Here is a 24618-nt window from a genome sequence, read left to right as displayed (position 1 = left end):
TCATGTTACATTGAGTGTCTCTGTGAAACAGGAAGGTATCCAACTACTGTAATCTTACTTATATCATAATAGCACAAAGCTATTACCACTTGCTGGTGGTATTTTCTCATCTAAAAATCGTATCTGTGAAAAAAATATAAAATGTGCAACTTCCACATTCTCAGGCTCTAATAAAAATTCAGCTGAATGCAGAGGTTTTATGGGGTGGGGATGTGGAAATTAGGGGTATCAGGGCTTAAGATCTCCTAAGCATTCCCAGTATTCACAGCAAAAGAGATTAAGGTGAAGAACTTGGTTCCACTGGGACACCAGCTATCTTGAAAATATTCCTGAAGATGGCCTTGCATGGAAAAGTAGAGAGAGCAAGCGTTTCTAGTTTGCCACTTGCTTTTGTTTGACTTATTTTCTGTGAATGTCCCATCATAGCCCATAAAATAACATTTAACCTTATTGATATTTACTTGGTTGGGTCCCCCCCCCCAAGGGAAAATGGCAATTTGCTAAGTTTCTTTTGCATATTAGCTACAGATGACCCGGGTTTTTACAAACGGTTTGCAAATGTGCTAAACCTCTCATGACAAAGTGTTTCCCACTTTTACAAATTAACTTACAACAAAAGAGAAATCAAACAACACAGGACACTGGGGGAAAGGAAATAAGCTCATGTTTACCTTTCAGGACACTAAAGCTAAATGCATTCCTCACTGGCTGGTTTGCTCAGTGGTTAGAGAGTCGGCCCACAGACTGAAAGGCCCATCCCAGCCAAGGGCACGTACCAAGGCTGGGGCTCTCCCCGCCCTGGGGGGCTCGGGCGGGAGGCATCCAGTCGATGTGCCTCTCTCACACCGATGTTCCTCTCTCCCTCCCTCCCACTCTCTCTGGAAAGCAATGGAAAAATATCCTCGGGTGAGAATTGAAAAACAAACAGACAAACAAAATAAATGCATACCAACTTTATAAAATAACTATAAAACAACCTACTCAATGAAGCAAGCTGCTCACTAACACAAATGAGAAAAAAGTTGTCAGCAAATCTCGCCCAGGGACCCTGCGGTGAAGGAGCCACGTCACACTGGGCCAGCAGGGGTCCCTGCAGGAGCTCAACACAGGAGGGCCCGCGCCGTGCTGGGGGGCGTGCTGGGGGGCGTGCTGGGGGGCCCCTCGGGGCGGCGTCAGGCTTCACTCTGGCCTCCGAGTCTGCTCAGGCTCTGCAACTGAAGAGCGAGAGGTGAGCACTGCTGCCGACAGCTGCGGCCCAGAGGCCCCGAGGCGAGCTGCGGCCCAGCTAAGAAGGCCGCCCGCGGGGCGTCAGACCACAGCCGCCTAAAGCTCCGAGCCCGCGGTCAGAGGGCTGAGTGGAAACCAGCTCGACCGCTTACAAACCGTGTAACTCCCGGGCCTCAGTTTCCTCATTGCTTTTGGGTGTGTGTTTTTAAAAAATTTTTATTTCTTTATTTTTTTGGGGGGGACATGATGAAACAATTTTATTCTTTCTCACCACACTGTTAAGCTTGCTTGATGGAAACTGACAACTTTTATTTCCCAGAAGGAGCATTTCTGGGGCTTCCCCCCTTTTTATTGAATTTATTGGGGTGACACTAGTTAACAAAAGTATACAGGCTTCAGGTGCAGACTCCACAGCCCATGTCTGTGCGCCGTACCGGGTGCTCTCCGCCCCAAGTCGGGTCCCCGCCCGTCACCATTAGTCTCCCCTGTTCCCTCCTCCGCTTTACTCCCCACCCTCCCCCAGCAATCCCCGCGCCCTTACTGTTGTTTCTGTCCCTGAGTTTTTTCTCTATTTTTTTTTTTTTTTGGTGTTTTTCTCAATCCCTCCACCACCCCCACCAAGTTTCCTCATTTCTAAAAAATGGCTTAAATAATAGTACTTTCCTCATAAGGTTGCAGCAAATTTAGTGAATTAATGTGGGCAAAGCTCTTAGCATATTCCGGGAACATGACCGGCACTCGAGGATGTTAGGGTTTAATTGTAATAACAGTAGTAGTAGGGTTATTACTGTGTAAATACATACAGCTCGGATCTAATATAATAGGGATGGCCCTGGGAGGCACCAAATTCTGTTCTAGGGATGACAAAAGGCAACATGACTTAAATATCAAAGAAAAGGTGCAGGAAACCAAAGCTCTGGGAACAGTTCTAAGACTAATCATAAAGCCCCGTATTTGGAGCTTAACGTGACAATTCAGATCCTGTGAGTGTTGGGCTTTCTAAAGAGTTTCCAAAGATGGTGACATGAGTAGAGAGTCAAGGGTAAAAGCCATAAGGCTATATTTAGAGCAGGGGAAAAAGCCATAAGGCTATATTTAGAGTCCTTGTATTTGACGGGGGGGATTCAAATTCCTAGGATCGTGGATCCTGGAAGAGGCCTTTATTTTACAAGCAAGCAGTTTGTCCTTAGTAGGTGATCCCCAAATCCTCTCTGCCATGATGCTACTGGAAAATCCCAACTAGCAAACAATGTTCATAACTGGTCCAGAAAAGGAATGGCAACATTTCTTTACCTGGTAGCGGACTCGGGGGGGGGGGGGGGGGGTTAATAGAGTCTCAGATGCCAGGGGAGTAATAAGCTATTATTAAAAATACGAAGCCCTTGATTTCACATTCTACTTTTTCTTATAACAACTGTTGCAGGCCAACTTACTTGTCTCACTTTGCTTGAATGGATGTGACTTATTGCCATGGATACCGATTTAAAAAACACTGGCTTCTCTGAGTCTAGGTTTCCGTGGTACTTCATCGCTTTTATCAAGGAAGCTACAGGGAAGCACAAGTGGTATAAGGTATGCAGAGCAGCCGGAGGGGAGCGTCCGATGGTTCTAGGATTCATGTTAGCCAGGGACATTCCCCCTCTTACCTGTGCAGTGGGCTAGTGACACATCCACACCCCTGCTCTTGCAGTCCAGGTAAACCTGGGAGAATGAACACAGTATTTCAGCGATGAATGCAGGATAGCCAGCCAGAAGGGATAAGACAGGCTTTTTGTTTCAGAAGCAAGGTGAATTTCTAGCAAAAAGCCAATTTGTACGTCAGACCCGCAGAGGGCAGTATTGCTACACAGCCGGGCGTGCCCTGGCCCGCTCCTGAAAGGCTGTCTCAGCCAGATGAATGCATCCGGGCATGTTACCTTTTATGCAAATACATTTGGCTGCTTACATTTTCCATTTCCTTTAATGAAAATTTTAAAAATTACCTTTCCTTCCCTGTAAGAATTATATAAAATTGTTCTCAACCTTCTTTTATTGGAGGTCAAGGACCCATTTATAAAAGTGATGAAAACAGCTGACTTTAATATTTTTACAACAACTTGTGCATATTCGTGGGCTCTCGAAATCCCATCCGTGATGGGTAAGTTGAGAACCTCTCTGGACTTGAAACCAAGCTTGAGTGCCCTGCTTCCATTTTTTAGGATCCATCGAGATAAGAGACCCTAAGTAATCTGCTTGCCATACTGTCAGGCCTCGCCTCATTTAAGTCCAAGAAAATCTCAGGTAGGAACAGTGTGTTCAAGGCCCTGATCTTAAATTTACCCAAACCAAAAATCAGCCTGTAAAAGGCAGCCCAAGTAAATCTAGACGTTTTAGTAATTGTAGGGTGGATTTTGTTATATAACAGTGATGTATCTTACATATAAAAAAGAAAACAGCATTTAAACGCATTCTAAGGTTACGCATAATACATCTAAAATGTCCCCTTATATTCTTGTAGCAGGAGCCAGTTCTGTGCTAGAAGAATTGTAGGATAGGAGATGTGTCGCTCTGAGCATGAATCTACTTGCAAACAATTAAATAATTAATACATGAACTGAGCGTGGCCGTTGAACCAATGGCTCCTGCATCTGTAAGTTGAAATCGTTAATTCAAGGTGACCTGTCAGTGTTTGACTTTCTCTTAAGCTCAGTAAAGCACACACACATTGCTGGGGGTGGTTTGTGGGAGCCGATAAACACAATCTGCAGTTCACTGACCTCTCCAGTGTCCCAAGTACAAAAATAAATAAAAGCCGCCCCATTTCCTTCAATGTCTAACTCCTAGGAGAACGTTTTTTTATGCTAAAGCAACTAAGAAAATAGTCAAGGAAATGTTATTAAAAAGGGGAAGAAGCGCAGGGCTGAAGGGACTCGGCGGCTCTTCGCTGTGGACCTTCTTTCAGGATGGCCACAACGAAGACACAGTGTTAGTTGCAATGATAGTATTTGCATTTTAACAAATGACTATTGCACCCAGCCAGTGTGGCTCAGTGGTTGAGCATGGGCCTATGAACCAGGGGGCAGGGTTTGATTCCTGGTCAGGACACATGCCCGGGTTTCCGGCTCCATCCCCAGCAGGAGACGTGCAGGGGGCAGCTGATCAGTGACTCTCATCATTGATGTTTCTCTCTCTCTCCCTCTCCCTTCCTCTCTCTGAGATCAATAAAAGAACTTTTTTTTTTTTTGAAAAAGAGAAGACTGTTACAAAATGAGAAAAAATAGAAGTTAGCATTATTGAGTATTTACTAACTTCTACAAACTTCGTGATCTTTCTATAGAACATATCATCTCTGAGCTTCACAACAACCTAGTACAGTCGGTATTTCTACTTCCAGTTTGCAGAAAAACACACTTAATCCCACATCGTGGTCGTGGGGGGCCCAGCGCTCTCTGGGCATCGGAGGGGACGGGGAGATGAGCATTGACACAGGAATCAGGGCCCCGGGGCTCAGAGTGGGCAGTGAAACCCTGTGACTGAAGGGAGGGGGGTCATCAGTCCAAACACAAGCTGTGTAAATACCTCAACAAGCACGGAGACCCCGGAATAGTCAAAGAAGGTCACCCCGCTGCAGTCCAGGACCACACGCCACCCCTCGCTGGGGCAGGACTGTGACGCTTCCTCTGCAGAAGGAACACAGGCCCGGGTTGGGAGACGACTCAGAGGTTTCTGCTGCGGGTTCTGTCGAACGTGGAGCAACGGCGGTGGCCTCGTGCGCAACACGACTGGCTCCAAACGCTTTGAACCTTTACACGGTCAACTCAAGACTCGTTCTGTCCTAAATCTTTGATTTTTTATTACTTACATGTTATCTCGGGTAATTATTATAGACCTCGGGGAAGCAGACAGGATAGGGTAGCTACCAGAATCGTTTCACAGGAGGTGAACTCAAGCTCGGCTGTTTAGATCATTCTGGAAAAAGCATCTGGCCGGGGGGGGGGGGGGGGGCCCGAGCAGGCTCGAACCGAGGCCCCAGGACCAGCCGCAGCCGCCTTGGGCTGCTTCAGGTCAGAACCCTGTGTGAAACCCGGACTCACCACTGCAGGTGCCATTGCACAGAGAACTGAGCAAGGTGTTTTGTTCACACTGAAATGAAAACAAACAATAATAGCATAATAAAAATTCACCCCTTCCCATTCTTTTCTCCATAAATAACAAAACGCTGGCCTCCGATGCCTATTTTCCATAGTCTATTTATTTCAGAAGAGTAAGTACAACAAAGGGCAGTAATAAAATGATAATTAGCTCTAAGCGTAAGCTCGCTCGGCAGATCATTTACGTTGTCAAGTAAGACTGTCTTGTTTAGAATATTTTATGCAAGACTAAGTTTGTTTTGATTTTTGACCAGGAATTAAACGTTCCCACGCGTTGTCCTGTAGCGTATCCAATCAGAAAGGGACCTCGTTCACACGGCACTCTTTATACTTATTGATTTGTTAGGGAAAGCAATTATTTTTGCACTTTAGATGTTACATCCATCTTCCACTCGGACTTATCTTTAATGCCCTATTTCGTGCTTTTCGGTAAACAAACGCTCTTAATAATCTAGGGAAGTTTGATGGCCACGGTCTCTGTGCTTAATGCTTTTCAGTTCTTGTATATCCTGTCCTACATGCTCTGCTAAATTTATATTCATCTACCACTCTTTGGCCTTCAATCACCTTGGCATTGATATAACCATATATTTCGTATGATACAAAAGTTAACTGTTTATCTGAAGATCCACAAAAATGCCTGAGGAACATTCCTGATTTATGGAAACGCTGAATAATGAAAATGACTCCGTATCCTACTGTTAAACTTAAAATCGATGATCACGGACGCCCTGAGAGCTAACTGTAAGACCATCTAAAAAGCGTAATACAATATAGCGTTTTGCTGAGGGAGAGGCCTCTGTGCACTTTTATAGTGTAATTCTGCTGATGCACGTTTCTGAGTATCGTGACATAAGGTGACCTGTGTCACAGCGTTGTAATCATGAAGCAGTTGGTCCTACCTTGCTGGTCTCATCGAGCGGCTGGTGGCTGGCCTGCTCTTTTCGGATTATATGTGTGAGATCAGCGTGAAACTTCTTCGCATTCAGAAAAACAAGCGGGCTGTTGATTGAGATAATTTTCACCTGCTGCAGGGTTTCCTTTGGGAGGAGAAATGGGTTAGATTCAGAATCCTGAATAATATAAAACAGGGGAACTCAACCCAATGACCCTCAGCCTCACGAGCCTGAATGTCACGCGGTCATGAAGCAATCTCTTCGCTAACATTTCCATCATTAAAATGTACTCGGAGAACTTAATATACTATCGTGTTTCTCAGGGGAAATAGGTGCATTTTCTTCACTAAGAAACATTAGTAGCCACGAGATGAGTCTGAAGCATTTTAGAAAACGGCTCTTTCTCACTGCACACTTGTCCCTCGGAATGAAGAAGCCAGAGCAGAAACACAATGGGCCTGATCATCACGAGCAGGGAAAACACGTCCGTTTTTTTTTTAATAACTGTACCCTGCGCGAGGAACTGACTCTTTCGTCATTCCATAACCATGGGATTGATTGCCACCTGCTAGTAATACAACCTCATTGTGTGTGTTAAAAAACAAAGCACAAAAACACACACTACCGTGGCCTGACGTCGCCTTCTCCCTGCCCCAGTCCCCGTCTTTCCTCACCGCTACTTGGGAGAGGCTGGTTGGGTTAGTGCGACCGTCTCATGGGCCCCAGCAGCGGGAAAGCGGTTTCCAGGCGCCCGAGTGAGCCTGACTATGACCCCCGGGGCCTGTGGTTCATTGTCGCGCGTGGACGCGAATGCAGCTTTCCCTGGAGTGGTTCTGCTGGTTTGCTGCATGTCAACTACCATACGTGTGGTAGTTGCAACTTAAAGTTCAAACTAATGAAAAATGCAATTATAATGTTTTTCAGTGTCATAACTTATCCGCTTTTAATGATATTTTAAAACCATCTGAATCACAAAAATGGTTAGTAACTGCCCAAAGGAGAAAAGAAACTAAACTTACGCCATCTACTTCTGTCTTCACATTAAATTCCATTTCTTTTGTGTTTTTTATACTCAGTGTCTTTGCTCTAGAATTAAGGCAGATGAAAAACAACATGTCATTTCCTAATTTCTACATTAACCACAGAGAAATTAAAAGGATGTTTTAACAACAGGGACGTATCTAAAATGGTTTAGGGCCTATGTCCCATTTGTTAATAAAACACTGGAAAGTCCGTATTTCTCTAGGATCCCCAGGCATAAAGGGTAACAACAGGGACTCTTAAGTAGTGATTTAAAAATGTGATTCACCTAATCGGGGCTCCCAGCCAACACATAGCCAAGCTACAGGAGGTGAACGGACAAATACAAGTTATAAAGCAAAAGGTTAAAGAGTCTACAGATTTTGAGAAAAATCTTTATTTCACAGAGAATTTCAAGGGAAGGATAAGTGAGCAAAACTGTTACCAGATGGAAAACAGAAAAATCTGCTCACAGGTATTCAGTAAAAAAGGCAAAAAGAGAGAACGTTCTTTGATAAATTACCTAAAGAAAGGTCTATGACTAGATAGACTAATACGGCTTCTGAAAAATTAAATTTCCTGAAGTTATTTTATTTTCTAAAGTACTAAATTGTTCCATGGTTTGTATCTCATTGTAAACTTTATCTCTTTATTTAATTAAAAATAGCTCTGTAATACAGTGTATGGCAGGGAGATTATTTACTTTAATAGATGTTATATATTCTATTTTACGGTACTGACAACATTTATCTTCAGGGCCACGTTCTTACACACCACGTGCAGATAAGCCTTTTCCCGCTGTGGCCCACGCTGGTGCGAGTTAAAACGGGAGGCCCGGTGCCTTGTGGCCACAGCCGCCGGTGGCGCCACGGACGTCGCGGCTGTGTCCCCGGGACAGCACATCCCAGTGAGATCTTACCTTGAGAAGCGACCGAGGACGACGGCTGTGGTGCAGACGACACCAAACAACAGCCCCACGTTGGCGGCAAAACATATGGTGAATACGTACGTGCTGACCCACACGCCCTGAAAGAAGCAGAGGGGTCCGCCAGCGTCCCCAGCTTTCCCGGGGCCGCCAGACTCCTCAGCTTGGCCACAGCGCTCCAGCAGCAGGCCCCGCGCCCAGCGGGCGCCTCCGAAACCCCTTCGTCACGGCCTCCCCCGGGCAATGTGACCCATTTAAAACCCAACTCATGAGACTTTTTGTATTCAGAAGGAATGCGGTCACTGTTAAGATTTTCACCGTGTGTTACTGTGGCGAACGTGTCGCAGCAATTAGTGCCGATTTCTCGCACGGTATGAATTGTCATATTTCTGTGTGTGCTTCCTGATGGGCTTCACTGCCTAAGTTAATTCAGAACAGAAATGAAGAACCCCCGATCCACTCAAGCGAGTCCGCATTTCTTTAAAGGTTCTCAACACATCAATCAGAATTGGACAAAATTCCATGTCTATTTCTTATAAAGACATTTCACGTCTTAATGCACTTTATTAAGATTTTGAAATAAGTTTATGGTAGTTAATTTCTCAAATGTAAAGTGTCTCAAATGACTGAAACTACTTTCTGCAAATAAAACTATTAAAATCCGTTTTGTTACACGTGTTTAAGCCAAAGGTGAAAAATTTAGGCTAAGTTTCTACTCACCCAATCGAATTTATCCACATTCCAGTACTTCTTTAAATCCCGAAACTGCATGAGCATTCCCTTCAGTCCCACGACGATGACACTTGCAAGAACACACTACGAACGAGAAACAGGTGAATGAAAGAGCAGGATAAATATTTTACTCAAAACTTAAAAGAACCAAGGTATTTTTATTTCTTTCTTTGTCTTCAGAGTACTTACTAGAAAAGAAGCATCACCATTTAGAAGACTACTGTGATATTTATTTTGTCTGGAACTAACCTACTATTGCACCTCAGGAATGTAATACCAACCCTAGAAAATCACGGGTACGATTTTTGTCATTCTAAAAAATTAGAAAGAAAGGTAAAGAAAAGTGCTGATAAGGGTGAGTGTTATAAAGCTGACTGTCCTCTTACCTTCATAATCATTACTTACCACCGTTTGTTTGAAATTTGTTTGTTGCAAAATTAAATATTTATATCAGGTGTTTCTTAATTTTTTATTTATTTACTTGAGAGAGAAGGGGAGAGAGGGAGAGAGAGGCATCTGTTTATTGTTTCACTTATTGATGCATCATTGGTTGAGTCTGGTATGTGCCCTGACTGGGGATCGAACCCGCAACCTTGGCACATCGGGATGACACTCTAACCAACTGAGCCACCCAGAGAGGGCTCATGTATTTCTTTATAATTGCCTTTCGTGTTAATCATCTGGTTTCATCTAAAGATATCACTCTCTTGAAACGTGAACTTGATTATTGAAGGACCCTCCGGGGGAAATTACATAATCTCACCCTATGGATGAAGACTTGGAACAAGGCAGGCCTGGCACTGTGTCTGGTTCCCTGGAGGCCAGAGTCTTACTTGCGTAAGGTGGGTGCCTCAGGCCTGTGAAAGGCAAGATGAACCCCAGGGGCTAGTATTCTGAGTCACTTTGTACAGGGATGTGTCAAAGGCGGTGAGATTTTAACCCAGTACTCTGCGCCCTGTCTTTCCCGAACACATTTTCTAACAGTACAAGTTGGGGTAAAATTTCTTCCAAGTCTATTTCTTGTAACAGAGATCGCCTAACTGCACTCTCCACGTGAGCACAGAATGAATCTAACTCCACTATGGCATTTTTATACAAGAGCCTGATAATTAGAAAAGTCCTGCTCCTTCCCCATCAGAGGTGGTCTTTTCGTACCTCTCCTCCATTCAACCATTGCTTATGTCACATGAATGACCCGTGGATCGTGAATGATCATTGAAGTTAGTAATTTAAGAAAATCTAATATATAATGCTTCTCATTAAAAGTAAACTTAAAAAGTAGACCGTGAAAAAGCACTACTGTACCATTGGCAGCCAGTAAAGCAGAGGTCCTATGGCATAAATGACTATCAGGACGAAAACACAAGATATGAGACAAGCCACCTGTAAAACACAAAACACATAACAAAAGAAAACCTTGAACTTGCTAATAATTCCAGTGTTATAAGGGGGGAATATAATTCCTAGTTCATCTCAATTAGAAAAAACAATATGCCGGCACCTGGTTATTAAGTTACAGAGACTATTATTATCTATATCTTGCAGTCCTGATTTCATCTTCACTAGTTCTACAGATCACAGAGTCTCAAAGTGCAAGATTTGGAGAAAATCTATCTGGGTTAAAATCCCAGCCCTGCCAACTCATTAGCTCTGTGGCCTGGGTAATTTTTTTAAGGCTCTTCTCTTCAACTTTATCATGCGGACACGGAGAATAATAATTATACTTCCTTCAGAGTTGCCTAGAAAGGGTTAAATGAGTTCACTTACATAGAAAGTGTGACACACAATGCCTGGCACATGAATCGCTAGGTGTTTCCACCAACACTACCACTGTGATAATCATCACAGATCATCTTCACTGTCGTTACTGTCATCTCACCGGTACCTGGCACAATACTTGGTATATAGCAGCGACTCAAATGTTGAGTGGACTTGAGTCCTAAAAAAATCTGTCATTGTTTCTTTAACCTCGAATGTGCAAAACATCTTACTGCTTACTGAAATACTTGTACATACATTCATACAGGAATCTCAGTATTAATGACTAATCTTGCATAGAATTGATTTCATTTAATTTAAAGAAAGTGAGCAAAAATGGAAAAATTTCAAATTGGTGGGCTTAGCAAAAACACAAAACCGGAGGCTCCACTGGCGGGCGCTCTGGCGCAGAGGCGGCCGGCAATCGGGCTGCTAGTGATACAGTATTGTTTTGAGGTCCGCTCACTGAGCCGCTGGCTTTTGGAAGCAACGTCCACAAGAAAGAGAAGAGAGACAGACTTCCTTGAGACTAGTTAGAAGAAATTGAAGAAGTAAAAAGATTTTCTGTACTTTAGATAGAAGCTCGTAATTAACCCCCTCCCCAGACGGGCAGGGAAAGGCGGGCGCCGCTTTGCTGCCCGCGGGAAGCGAAGTTACCTGCGTCCTCGCGCCGGTGCTGTACAGGCCCGCGGAGCGTCCCTTGGCGGCGGCGCTCGGTATGCAGAAGAAAAATGAAGAAATCACATTGCTGAGGCCGTGAGCCAGAAACTCCTGTAAGATCGATGGTATGAGAATACATCATCTCTCAGTGACAATCAGCTTTCAGAGGCCCCAGGACAATCTGTCACACACTGAGACTTGTTTACATTCAGTTTCTGTTCTCTCCACTCTTGTGACTTAACCATTAAAAAAAAAGGCAAACATTTACTGAGTGATTTAATGAGCCAGACACTGTTCTAAGAAACTTGACTCACTTAATACCCATAACAACATTATAGGAAAGTACAACCGGTCAGGGCCCAGGCCCGGGTTGCGGGCTCCATCCCCAGTAGGGAGCGTGCAGGAGGCAGCCGACCGATATGTTTCTCTCTCCCTTTCCCTTCCTCTCTCCGTAAAAATGAAGAAAAACATATTTTTTTTTAGAAAAAGGGATGGTGGCAGGTCATGCAGGGCTCTGTAAGCCTTGGTAGAGAGATTTTTAATCTGAGTGCAAGGGCAAACCCCAGGGAGGTTCTGAGTTGAGAAAGGACATGGCCTGTGCTGTGCGTGGTTGGTGGTTGTATCCCTTGCGCTTAGACCCGCGCCGGGCACATCAGGAGGATTCAATGCGCATCTGCTGAATGAACAAATCTTCTTTTACACAGATGACGAAGCTGCGGCACAGAAATAATTAAGGGCGCGCAGTGTGGGAGCGAGACTCAGGCCTGGGCGGTTTGACATCTGTACCCGGGCTTGCTGCCGTCTCTGCAGAGCTGCAGGAATGCAGGGCCACGGGCTTAGAGCAAGACCCTGGGAGAAGGAGGCTCAGAAACACGACCAGACTATCCCCACCCTTTGTCGTCCTGTAAACAGATGCTCACAACCTTTGGTTTTTCACAAAGTGCAGTAATATGAATGGTTTTTGTACTTTAAAATCCATAATTTTAAAAAGTAACTACTCCATGTTAATATATTTAGATTCTCGCCTAAAAGCAAATTAAAAAGAAAATCAAGATGCCCCTTTTTCTAAAAATGAAATAAACCGACCCATTAAGGACAGATACTCAGCTATGAATGATTTAGAGGTTTTTTCTTTTGTTTTATCTATTCTTGCTGCACACGGAGGGAAGTCATATTTTTCATAAGGGCACCATCTTCAGCCCCTGCGAGTACACAGCACAATGTTACCATAGCTGTGGAGAGGGGCAGGGCATACTCCACCTGGTTGTCATCAACCGAATACTTGAATTTTTTGGCAGATTCTTGAGCGAGAGCCAGCGAGGCCGCGTAGCCTACAAGTGCCACTCCAAAGGCCTCCGTGATTACTGCAGAGAGGACCCTCATCGGGGGAGCCTCGGGGGGAGGAATTCTGTGCAAAGAAACACCGTAATGAAGTCGCCGCCTTCCGTGTACTTTCTGTAACAGCCTGCAATGAATTCACCTACGGCAATGACTCCGAAGTTCACGCAGAAAAAGGGAAATACCCAGTAGAAAACCAAGCAGCCTTGACCTCAGAAACCCTCTGACCGAGATAATCACCAATAGCCTCTAACTGCATATAGGCTAAACCCAGTTTTTAAAAATTATCTTTTTAATCTATGAAATTTTTCTATTCTCCCTCCATTTAGTGTGGTTAGAAACCAAAATTTGGGACTGGAATATAGAGGACTCAGCAACGAACATTGCCCCAGATTTATAAACATTGGTGCGCGGGTCATTCAAAGGAAGTGACCCGTAGGACGCGCCGCTCTCCGGAGAGGCCCTTGTTTTCTTTCAGGCTATATTTGGAGCAGCCTTTTGCCCTCTGAGGGTGAACCCTTCTTGTTAACCTTCCTCCCCGTGTTCAGAGGGAAGCTCTACGCGTGAGGAAACCGTGCCCTCTTCTGCACCCGCCCTCTGCCTCACCATTGTCCAGCCCCCGGGCCCCTGGGTGTGCTGCGTCAGACCGTGCTTGGGTACTTCTACTATGTTTTAAGTGAAATAAAAATAGCCCTAAGACTATGTAAGTGAAATGGGCAAGACTGAATCCCAGAGCATGACTCTAATTTGGAAATGTAATGCCTTCATTTTTTTAAAAAACAGTATTTTTGTAAATAACTTCCAAATCTTTTCCCTGAAGCAGTGCTGTATAAAATAATTAACTGGCAGATCTCAGAGGGAGGAAGGGGAGGCAGGAAGAGGTTAGCCAAAGAATTTATATGCATGACCTATGGACACAGACAATAGTTTGGGGGAGGCCTCGGGTGGGGCAGGGGCTGGGTGGAGGGGGCAAAGAGGGGGTGGGAAGTTGGGGACACCTGTAGTACTGTCAACAATAAAAAATAAATTGAAAAAAATAGTTATCACTCGGCCAGTGTTGCTCAGTGGTGGAGCGTCGACCTATATACCAGGAAGTCGCGGTTCAGTCCCCAGTCAGGGCACAGGCCCGGGTTGTGGGCTCGATCCCCAGCAGGGGGCGTGCAGGAGGCAGCCGGTCAATGACTCTCATCATTGATGTTTCTCTCCCTCTCCCTTCTCTCTGAAATCAAAGTCAGGTTTTTTTTTAAAGTTAACATTCCTAGTTATACGTAAACAGACTAAGAAGTTAGTCTTTCTCTACATGTGTATTTTTTGTTTTTATCACTTAAAAATAGAAATTAATTAGAATATTCTCCTTTGAAAGAAATAAAATCCATACCACCTACCTCCATAGTCCCTTACTCCATCAAAAACAAATAAACAAACATACAAACAACAAAGGAAGAAGAAAAGACTGCCTTACCCTAGTGGAATGTGACCCACTACGTCCAGTCCATATCTGTTTTCCATGCTGGTGTAATAACAAGCGAAGGACGCAGCAATAATCTGTGGTTCCATTTGAAAAAAAGAAAAGAAAATTATTAGTAGCCTTTTGAAAAACTAATTTTAAAAGTAAACACTGTTCATGTGTCCCATGATTGTCAAGAGTAATGTAGCAGCTTTACAGATTTTTAAAAATTAGGAAATTTTAAAATTCAAAAACTCCTTCTGAGATTTGAGAGCCCTTAATTTGCAGTCTCAAAAATTAAATGGAATTACAGTATGTTTTTTATAATATTCTACTCTATGTAAACCCAATTATGTCTAATTTTGAAGGGGAGAAAAACACTATAGGAGTGCGTGTGTATGTGTGTGTGGTGTGTATAGATACCATAATCTAACTTTAACAACTGGTAAACATTATAGGACAATCCTAATTTTTTTTTAAATATGTTTCTATTGACTTTAGAGAGAGAGGAAGGGAGAGGGAGAGAGAGAGAAACATCAATGATGAGAGTCATTGATCGGCCGCCTCCTGCACGCCCCCTGCTGGGGATCGAACCCACAACAGGCATGTGCTCTGACCCGGAATCGAACCGTGACCTCCTGGATCCTAGGTGGATGCTCAGCCACTGAGCCACCCGGCCAGGCCCTAAATGCTGATTTCATACTTACCAAAACTAAATCGACAGGGAGAACAACTTTAATTTTCCTTTTAAACCGTTCATTTAACTCTTTCACCATGACGAGCAGCACAATGCTCAGCAAGGAGAGGAGGGGCGCTTCCAGTCTAACAGACTTGATGTTTTCAAAGACATATGTGTAGATCTACAGTGATGAGAAAAGATGCAGAGAAAATTTAGGGTCACCCACCATGTAACAACATCTGGCTCCAAATGAACTCGGTGATGTTTTACTAAAACATCTTCATGGTTATAGGACGGAAAGGTGGGGTGTGGGCGGGTGGCCAGGGCAAAGCTCTAATTCATTTGCACGTACGAAATCGCCTTGCCCTTGGTGCTTCTGGTGAACTCGGGGTTTGCTTCTTTCTACGTAAGAACTCTCTGTATGACTTCTCCGTCCCAGCCCCTTCAATGAGCAAGGGATGCTGGAACTCATGAGGGGACTTCATAGGCTCCCTTGGACACCTCCCCACACACACACTCTTCCTCAAGCCCAAGAATCAAACATAAAGGAGTGAAGTACTGGTATTTAACTGACATCAGATATTTGACTTAATGTAAAATATTACTACATTCTCAGTCATTCAGTATTTCTTTTATTTTTTATTGCCACATGCTTTATGCCAACCACTTTGCTCAATTCTAGTCTACAAAGGTGAACAATTTAGATAAGCCTCAGTATTTATAGAGCTATCCATCTAGAGTACAAATTAGGAATTAAAGCAACAAATTAGTGCAGTAGGTGCTGTAAACGTAGAAGGAGCAGCTGAAGCACGTGTGTCTCAGAGGGGCTAGTGGCCAGCAAGCCGCCCCTAAAGAAGACAAACAGGAATTAGCCCGATGATGCGATGATGGGTTAGAGAAATAGGCTGGGGCAGGGGGGTTTGTTTTGCCTAAAATGCACAGAATGTGAGAAGACCGTATGCTTTCCAAAAAATATATTCTTTATTTTTATTTGAGTGTACTTTTTATTTTTTTTGTATCTTTATGTTCAATTTTATTTCATATTGGTCTCAGTGTACAGCTTAGTGGTTAGGCAATAAAATACTTTACATAGTGTTCCTCTCAGTATTTTGAGTACCCACCTGGTACCATACACAGTTATCACGAAGTATTGACTGTATCGCCTGTGCTTTATACCCCCAGGACTGCTGAGTAACTACCAATTTATGCTTCTTAATCCCTTCACCTCTTTCACCCAGCCCTCCAAAAACCTTTCCCTCTGGCAGACGACCATTCTGCTCTGTTTCTATGAGTTGGTTTCAATTTTGCTTGTTTGTTTGGAATTATGTTGCTTCTAGGACCAGTTCCAGTGTTCTTTTTTCTTAGATAAGTATATTATTGTACTTCCATATATTAAGCTACTATTCAGCTATTGAAATCAAGAAAATTAAAAACAGGAAAACTCTTGTTATAAAACATTAATGTTACTTATATACACTGCATATAAGTGTGTGTGTGTATATATATATATATATATATATATATATATATATATATATATGCAGTGCAGTATATAGCATTACACTGTAGGAGATCAGAATATGCCACCCTCAAAGTACGCCTTTTTGACATAGGAATATTTTAAACTTATTTGGAGAAAGAGTCAACACAGTAAGTTTTGGAAACAGAGTATAACTTACGCTTTTTTAAGGGAAATTTACATTTATAAAAGAAATCTCCATTTTTGTAAGGTGTTTCCCTCTCTGTGTTAGAAAGAAAAAGATGGCTCTAAATCACGAGACCCCCATCAATGGGGAAGGCACCCACTTAACCCTGCGTAACAACCTTACCCCGGTTTACTTTTCCTGGTCACCGTCTGGTAACGTGCCTACCCCCCGCCCTTCTTCCTTTGTATTAGGTGAAGATAGTACGTAAGCCAAAGTCCTAGCCACCTCTGTTGAGATACTCATCCCTGAGTTTTTCACATGCATATATCATATAGACATGTTGATAAACTTCTGTTTGTTTTTCCCGTTAATATGTTTTTTTGTTACAGTGGCCACAGCTGAGAACCTAGAAAAGTAGAAGGAAAATATATCTTTCCTCTTCTACAAAATAAAATTAAATAATGTGATGTTTGGTAGCCTTCAAGTTTATTAACAAGACTTTAATTTTCATATAAAAACTCCAGTAAGATGTGACTCCCTGAACAATCCTAGTTAGGCCAGCTTGCATTAGACCAAGAACAATAGACCACTATGAGGATGATATGCTTAGACTGTCCCTACGTTCCCCTCTCAGGTTCAAGTGGCTTTTAATTACTGATTGTCTACTGTTGAGACTCCAGCCACCAATTTTGACCAGGCCTGTGATCTGATCCAGGGCTCAGAATACTGAAAGAGCGTGGTCGAGTGTACTGTTGTTAAGCTAGGCCACAGTCCCAGTAGATGGCTCCCATTAGAAATTGGCAGCACATCTGGCTCACATACAAAAACACTGTTATTTTTTCCTAATTAAGCTCCCAAATTATATCATATTCAACTATTTACTATAAAGAATTGCTTCCAAATTAATAGATATTTTTTGTTAAACCACATCCTAAACTGCATTTAAAAATCTTATAAGATTATATTTAAACCCAAGTTTCTTTAATACAGAAATAGCTCAGTATTATAATTAACCAATTCTACTTTGTGAAATACACGCCCAAAATATATGAACAAAAAAGACATATGGAAAACTCACATAGAAGAATCCAAGTGGTCCTGATATATAGGGTATTTTCATTCCCAAGAGATACTTGACTTGGGAAGTCACCACATGGGTGGCAGCCCCAGTTGTCATTGCACTGATCACGGGCTCCGTAAGCAGGAATGTGGTCCTGCCCAGTTGTAGCACATACATGGCCACCTAAGAGGACAAAGGAAAAGAAATTCCCCAAGGTTGCTGGACAGTTTACTATCCAACACACTTTCATTTCACGCAGACCTAGAGATCTAACATAAAGTGGGTTTCTACAATTTTATACATCCAAGGCTCTACATGTTCTTAAGAATGATGGTTTGTTTTCCAACAAACTGTGAAGATTTGAGGTCCCACTCATTTCACATCCAGTTGTCTGTCCTCTGAACAGAGCTGGAAGGCAAAGCAATTCTAAGAAGTTTAATGTTCCTAACTTTTAGGTCACATCGTTTCCTCCTCTCATCCAATTCCAGGTGGTCATCAACTATTTTTCTCTCTTCTTGGTGTTTACATCATCTTTGACCTTGTGAATAATGTAATGTTGTAAAATAGAGCCTCTACCCACCCAGAAAACAGCCACCCAGGGAGTTTAGGTGCACACAATTCAGTTTAAAGTGAGGGAGCAGGCCAAAGTAGCTCAAAGCAGGCAATCCGCATCTAATGGTCAGCACTTGTCAGCATGTACTTTATATTCACTTCTGAGTTATCTGATTTTGACAACTGATTAGAAAGCACAGACTAAATAGTCCGATGTTTTGAAGAAATAGGCTACAGCAGACCTTATGCTAAAAGGGGCAAAGATTGGTGATTGGGGGGAGGGCACATAATAAGAACAGGACCTCAGTGTTTCATAATCATTCACCTTATTAACTACAGATAAGAGGTCTTCTTACAGACCCTGGGAGACTGGAGGGTGAAACAAGGTTGTAAAAAGATAAGATGCCTCAATGGGTCCATTACTCAGAAAAGAAATACATTTTGAGAACAGACCAAGGACAGGACATGCTGTGCACTGACCCTGACGCCCTCCCGGAGTTTGCCTCTGGAGCACTGACCATTGTTCTGTCCCAGGAACAGGCTGAGCCGTTTGTAACATTATAGAAGATTAGCCACCTCGTTATCAGACTTTGAGCTCCTGAAGGCCGGGCTGCAGACCCCCCCTCCCCTCCCCCTGCTCCACTTGCAGCTCGCAGCTGCACAGAGTTATGGTCTCTCTTGCCAACTGGAGAGCGGAGTAAGAGCAGAATTTCCAGGGTGACCGACCACTCCCCCCAAACTGCCGGCATTATTGGAATAAACGCTCATATATGATTCAACCCCGTCTACTTAATTTGCCTCAAGTAGTGACAGGAGGCTTTGGACCCACTGTGTCCAGTATCACTGGTACAGAAAGACCTGTGTTCCAACAACCTCACACCAACAAGCCTACGGCAAAACTAAATAGTATTTTTTTACTGATGTAGGTGGTATTATCATAAACTCTGAAAACTGGGCAGGATCCTAGAAATCTAGTCATGTCTTCTCCCCATTGTAGGAATTTCTCCGACAACATTATCCCACGGTGGCCCCGAGGACTGCCTCGAGAGGAAGTCCATTCCTTTTTGCAAAACACTTTTTAGAAAGTTTGTTCTTCAAAAGTCAAAAACTGCTTCTCTATAGCTTCAGTTTATTAATTCTAACTCCTTTACTCAACCAGCACTTCTAGAGTCACTGTTCCATGGAGTAGACCATGTTTTCATAAAGACACCTCATCTGCCCCTATCCATCTAGACAGACACCCCCACGGCCATGAATCAAACTAAAGCACCAACTGCCCGCCTTTGACACTGCCTCAGTTTCCTCACCCCACATCTCAGCACCACGTACCTGAATCACACCTCCCAAGAAGGACACAGATGCAGCAACGCCAATCCTTTTCATCTCAAAGTCAGATAAGCCCAGCACGCTCGTGTTACTCTGTTGGGTGAGGTTCTGGCTCCCGGGAGGGACAAGCCGTTCCACTGCATTGGCTGATATTAAGGATGTCAAGGCAAAAGTGCCTAAAGAGGGGGACCGGCAGGGGAATCTCCTATTAGGAACAGACTCAATAAAAATTGTTCAAGTCCACCATTAAAGTTGAATCCATATGGTACTCTTTTTTTTCCAAGACTTGTTCTTTGCAAGTCACAAGAAGTAAAGCGTGGTTTGTTCCTTTTTAATATATATTAATAGAAATAGAAATACCTCTATGGATATTTTTAGTTATAAGTATTTTTATTATTATTACCTTAATAGTTACGAGTAAGGCATTATTTTGTAATAATAGTAGCTTTTATTAAATCTCATTGTGTAGCAAGGACTAAACCAGGCACTGCACATGCTCTCATCTCATTTTTACTACAACCATATGAATTTTTTTGCATTTTAATATTAAGAAAGCAGCAAATAAACCTTTAAAACTTTGCCCAAGGTCATGCAGATAACAAACAGCAAGTGAGACATACACTCAGGACTAACTGAAGCCCCTGATTTTAACCACCCCGCTCTATTACCAGACCACCATACTTGGGACAGTTCACGTTATATTTGGTAATGCAGAGCTAAGCAAGGAAAAAGATATATTAATTAAAGAGCACTAGGGATTATAGCTTAGAAGAAACTTAAAAGGTCGATTATGTGGACAATATTTTTCAATATTTAAGTCACTAAGTTTTAGATAGTCTTTTCTTTACCCCCCAAAGTGCTTATTTTCTCCATTTCATTGTAAATTCAGAACATTTGTCTTCCTTTTATGGCCTTTTCACATCTAAAAATGCAAAGAATTTTTTAACAATAATCTGGTTGCCTAGTAATATAGCAATAAATCACGATACGTATTGAGTAGCTGAAGCAGAGAAAGTTAAATGTCTTGGCTCTAATATTTGCTGAGGTTTTCAGTAGTCAAGTTAGAAATGCAATCAATAACTAATGCTCACTTCGGAGGTCCCTTTCTTTAGTAACATGAAAGGCGTAATGGGAAAGGGCAGTTACTACCTGTGGCTACGTGACGTCCCATTCCAAAGACGGCGTAGACGATGGCCGGAAACAGAGACCCGTAGAGGCCGAACACCGGGTGCACAGCTGAGAGAACGGCAAAGGCCAGCCCTGGGGGGAGACCAACATAATTAAGACCGTCTCATAACCCCAAAACATAGTCCGTTACAAAGCAGAATGAATATTGGTTTATTTAATGAAAAAATAAACCATAGTTTTATTATTCTGTTTGCTCCATGAGAGACTAGCATCATGGTCCTAAATAATAGAAAATTCACTCAGTTTATATTTCATTTCTAAAAATCATTATTTCTGGAGTCCTGCCTTTTTCCTTGGTTACAGAGACAATACATGAAAATATTTGCTCAGAGTGTCTGCCTGTAAAAGTGATAACATCACAGCAGAAGATCTCCATGCACACTTAGCAAAGCACTTTCCCGGGTATCCTTTTATTTGCTTAATAACATCTGAGAGACGGGCGGGATTTGTAGCTTTACCCCTGATGGATGGGTGAGAAGCCTGGCATGAAAGGGGCCTGAGGCTGGGCCAAAAGAAGGCACATTCAACGTTGCCTCGTTGGCGGGTTGACTGGCTGGCCTAAGGTGGTGTGTTCGAGGGCAGTAAGGAGCTAGGAAAGTTCCAGGGCAAGTGGAAGAGGGAAACCGAGACAGCAAAGGTAAAACAAGGCCAAACAGGGCGGGCAATTTGCAGCGGGCTTGTAAATAACAAGCCATTGTCTCCCCCGGCCAAGGGCACTTGAGAGCAAAGGGTTAAAAGCCTCCCGAACCAGAGAAGGCAGGAAACGGGGGGCAGGGGACAGGAAACAAGGGCAGATTCACTCCCCAAGCGGGGAAGCCGCAGTCTCAAGGCCTGGAAGATAAAACTGCCAGGTGCTTCTCAGGAGTTCTGGGAAGGCCACAACAGAGTCAAAAGGGACCTTGAGAATTCATCTGTCCGAGAATATTCAGCAGAGGAATTCCGAAACCGATCTGCGGGAGGGTCCATGATGCCCGGATCCCCCCCCAGCTCCCCCTTCAGATCCCCTGAGAGCCCGCCTGCGCTTCATAAGCCAGGTGTACAGATGGGCTTGCTTTGTTTTTTAAATAAAGGTGCTTCCTCTAATTGCTTGAATCAAATTGGCTTTTCGTAACACAATCAGGGTCTCATATAAATTCATTGATATGAGAAGACCAGGATGAGGTTGGGGACAGCCCTCTTCCTCTGACTAAGGGGCCATCCGATGACACCTCTCTGGTGTCAGTGAGAGGTGCCTCCGACATGAGTCCCCAAGGTTGAGAATCCTGGTCTAGGGGGACTCCACCCACGGATCAGCCTGAACTCCATCACTAGAGCCAAAATTAAAACCTCATATAAACCACATATCGTAAAAATACAAGAATTATTCCCCAAAACAAATCTAAAGCATAGTTACCAAAAAATAAAAATAAATAAAAAACCAGGGCTGGATCTTAGCTGGCAGAAAGACAAGCCTACCACTACCTAAGCCACACGCTTTATTTTCACACTCACTACCTCTCTATTTTGTTGCAAATCTTGCAAAGTTCTCACCCCCCTAAAAAGGGAGGTCACAACTCTTCTACATCATGGGTCTAAATATTATAGGAAACATTATTCAAAGTGCAGAAATATGCAAATGGCCGTCCAATGTACAAATCACCATTATTTTACATTTACAAAAATAAAAGAAAACCAGAAGTGCTGAATGAAGGAAGCCTGGAACTCTAGTGGGGGGTGGTCACAGGACGAGGGGCGGTGGAGAGAAGGGGAAAGCCAGCAGGTGGTTACTAGCTCCTGGGTGTAGTTTTATGGGGTCGGGGCAAGTATCCATTAGATTACTTAGCAATACTTGGCTGTCGTTGTTCCTGGAGAAGAGAAAAGTTACCAGCAGGAAGGCACAGTGATTAAGAAAGTCAGGGTAGACTAGCCTGAGACCATGCCGGGGAATATTCCAGAAAAACCTTTAATTCTGCAGCCTCATTTGCTTCAGGAGCTCCCGCTTACCGTTCCCCAAGTCACTAAGCTGCCCCGGGGAGTGCAACGGGGCTCAGTTTCCCCACGTTTCCGTGCCAGGGATGCCACACCTCCTGCATAATTATGAGCGACATCCCTCTTTGCCCTGCGACCCAAAGCGCTATGGCAGCGTAACATTTCCCGGGTTTAGGAACAAAATCCTAGGTGACCCCGTAGCTCACAGACCAACACCCTCATGTGCTCTTCAGGGCTCAGGCTCTCCTATGGCAGGCCACGCACGTCGGGGCTCCCCTCGGTCTCAGCGCTCGAGTCGCAGGTTAGGAACAAAGAGGCTCTTTCCCCGCAAGTGGTCCCCCGGGCCAGCCTGTGGCTGCCGATGCCCACGGACCAGAGTCCTGTGCCACTCAGCTCGCCCACCACATTGCCTCCCGTACTCTGTGTTCCTCTGCGCCCGTTTCCCTGGGAACTTCACCTTTCGGCCTAAGAGCTGCAGGGGTGAGAGCTAAGTGCAAAAGTAATTTGAAGGGAAGACTGTTCGAACCTTTCTAAAGAAATGTCTTCTATTATTAATGGCATCGGTGTTCTGAATAAGTCTAGTTGTTTTGGCAGCACAGAGTGTAGAGTAGGAACTGTGAAGTGTTGACTTTGGAATTAAGTCCTGACTCTATCACTTATTAGGAATGAGGGCGAGGAAAAGTCACTTAATTTTCTAGGCCTCCATTTTCTTATGTGGAAAATGCAGAGGAGACAGCTGTCTCTTGGGATTTTGTTAAGATAGGGAAAGATAACCTATATAAGGAGCTCAGTCCAATGCTCCTTACAGCAATGGGGTGATATTTTACTTTTCATATCTCCATAGTGGGTAAGCATGAGAAAGTTTGAGAGAATTGTTTTTAAAAGAAGAGGCACTTTTAGAAAAATTAGTCTTTTCTACACCAATGTACCTGAGATTGGAAGATGGAATAGGGAAACTGAGACGAGAAAATAGGGCCAAACAGTTTGGGCAGCTCGAAGCCAGCTTGGGAATCGCAAGACCTTATCTTCCCTAACCAAGGACACTTGAGAGCAAATGGTGAATACCCTCCTCCGTAACCAGACAAGGCTTAGCTTAAATCGCCCTGGAATTGCTAAAGTAGCGGGGAGGGGAAGGGGCGTTTTGTCTCATTCACTGAACAAAGCAGCAGCAGTCTCGGGACATGCCGGATGTTCTCATAAATTCTGGGAAAGTCACAACAAAGTAAAAGAGGGACCTTGAAATCTAGTCTGTACCCAAGTCGGGCAGAGGAACCTTGAAACCTGTAGGCAGGAGGGTATAAAATGTCTTGAACCCCTACCAGGCATGCTCTCAGATTAGCTGCGTACCCCCTTGTGTTTTATGCCAAGTGTATTTTTAATAAATTTGCTTGCTTTGCTTCCTTAATAAATTTGCCTGCTACAAGATTGCTCCAGTGTCACTCGTTTGAAATCTTTCCTACAAGATTGACAAGAGGTGAGGGGGAGACAGCTCTCTCCCTCTGACCCAGGGGGCTGTCCAATAACGTATTTTCTGGTGTCCTATAACAATGTGATACACAATTAAATCAGCATGCACAACAAATATAAGCTCTAAGGGCATACAGGATTCTCTCTATATTTATACAGATATTCAGTATACAAATATTCAATGTGTTTCTTCTCCCCAAATTAATTATTTATTTCATTAGCTAAATTGTAGACCTGAGGTCACAACACTCTTCCACTAAAGCAAAGTGACATCTATTTTGCATAAAACAGGAAAATCAAATGCAGTACATTACCTTGTGTCACCTGTTGAACTGCCAGCATTATCCCAGACACAGTATCTGGAAGCAAGTTTTCTTTCAGATTGTAATGTGGTGCCCATTCCAAAATAGGGAGCCGCCTTCTACACCACTGTTTAAAGTCTTCACAATGGGGAGTATTTATCTTGCTCCAGAGCACACTTTTCTGTTTCCTCTTTGCCCCTGTCATTTTTCAGATCTTCTCTTGTAGAAATCAAGAAGGAAAAGCTGTTGCAGAGCACCTCCTTTCAACGCGAGGCGACAATTCTGTGGTTTACAATG

General features: G+C 43.5%; 1 protein-coding gene across 1 annotated transcript; it reads right to left on the bottom strand.

Moving 5' to 3' along the window:
• Nucleotides 1-1139: 1139 nt before the first annotated feature.
• SLC26A7 (solute carrier family 26 member 7) lies at nt 1140-24618 on the bottom strand. The gene is made up of 18 exons (XM_016198906.2): nt 24334-24618; nt 20546-20656; nt 19400-19572; nt 17537-17701; nt 14841-14993; nt 14149-14231; nt 12609-12756; nt 11346-11459; nt 10236-10313; nt 8919-9014; nt 8193-8299; nt 7273-7339; nt 6260-6397; nt 5301-5349; nt 4786-4886; nt 2874-2928; nt 2661-2773; nt 1140-1214 (listed from the first exon to the last, which is right to left on the bottom strand). The coding sequence occupies exons 1-18, from the start codon at nt 24524-24526 to the stop codon at nt 1173-1175; spliced, it is 1986 nt and encodes a 661-aa protein (XP_016054392.2). The 5' UTR covers nt 24527-24618; the 3' UTR covers nt 1140-1172.

This window comes from Miniopterus natalensis, chromosome 16 (genome assembly GCF_054644295.1).
Source record: "Miniopterus natalensis isolate mMinNat1 chromosome 16, mMinNat1.hap1, whole genome shotgun sequence".
Lineage (NCBI taxonomy): Eukaryota > Metazoa > Chordata > Mammalia > Chiroptera > Miniopteridae > Miniopterus > Miniopterus natalensis.
Note: the sequence above shows the minus strand (reverse complement) of the source record. Positions and strands in the feature narration are given on the sequence as shown.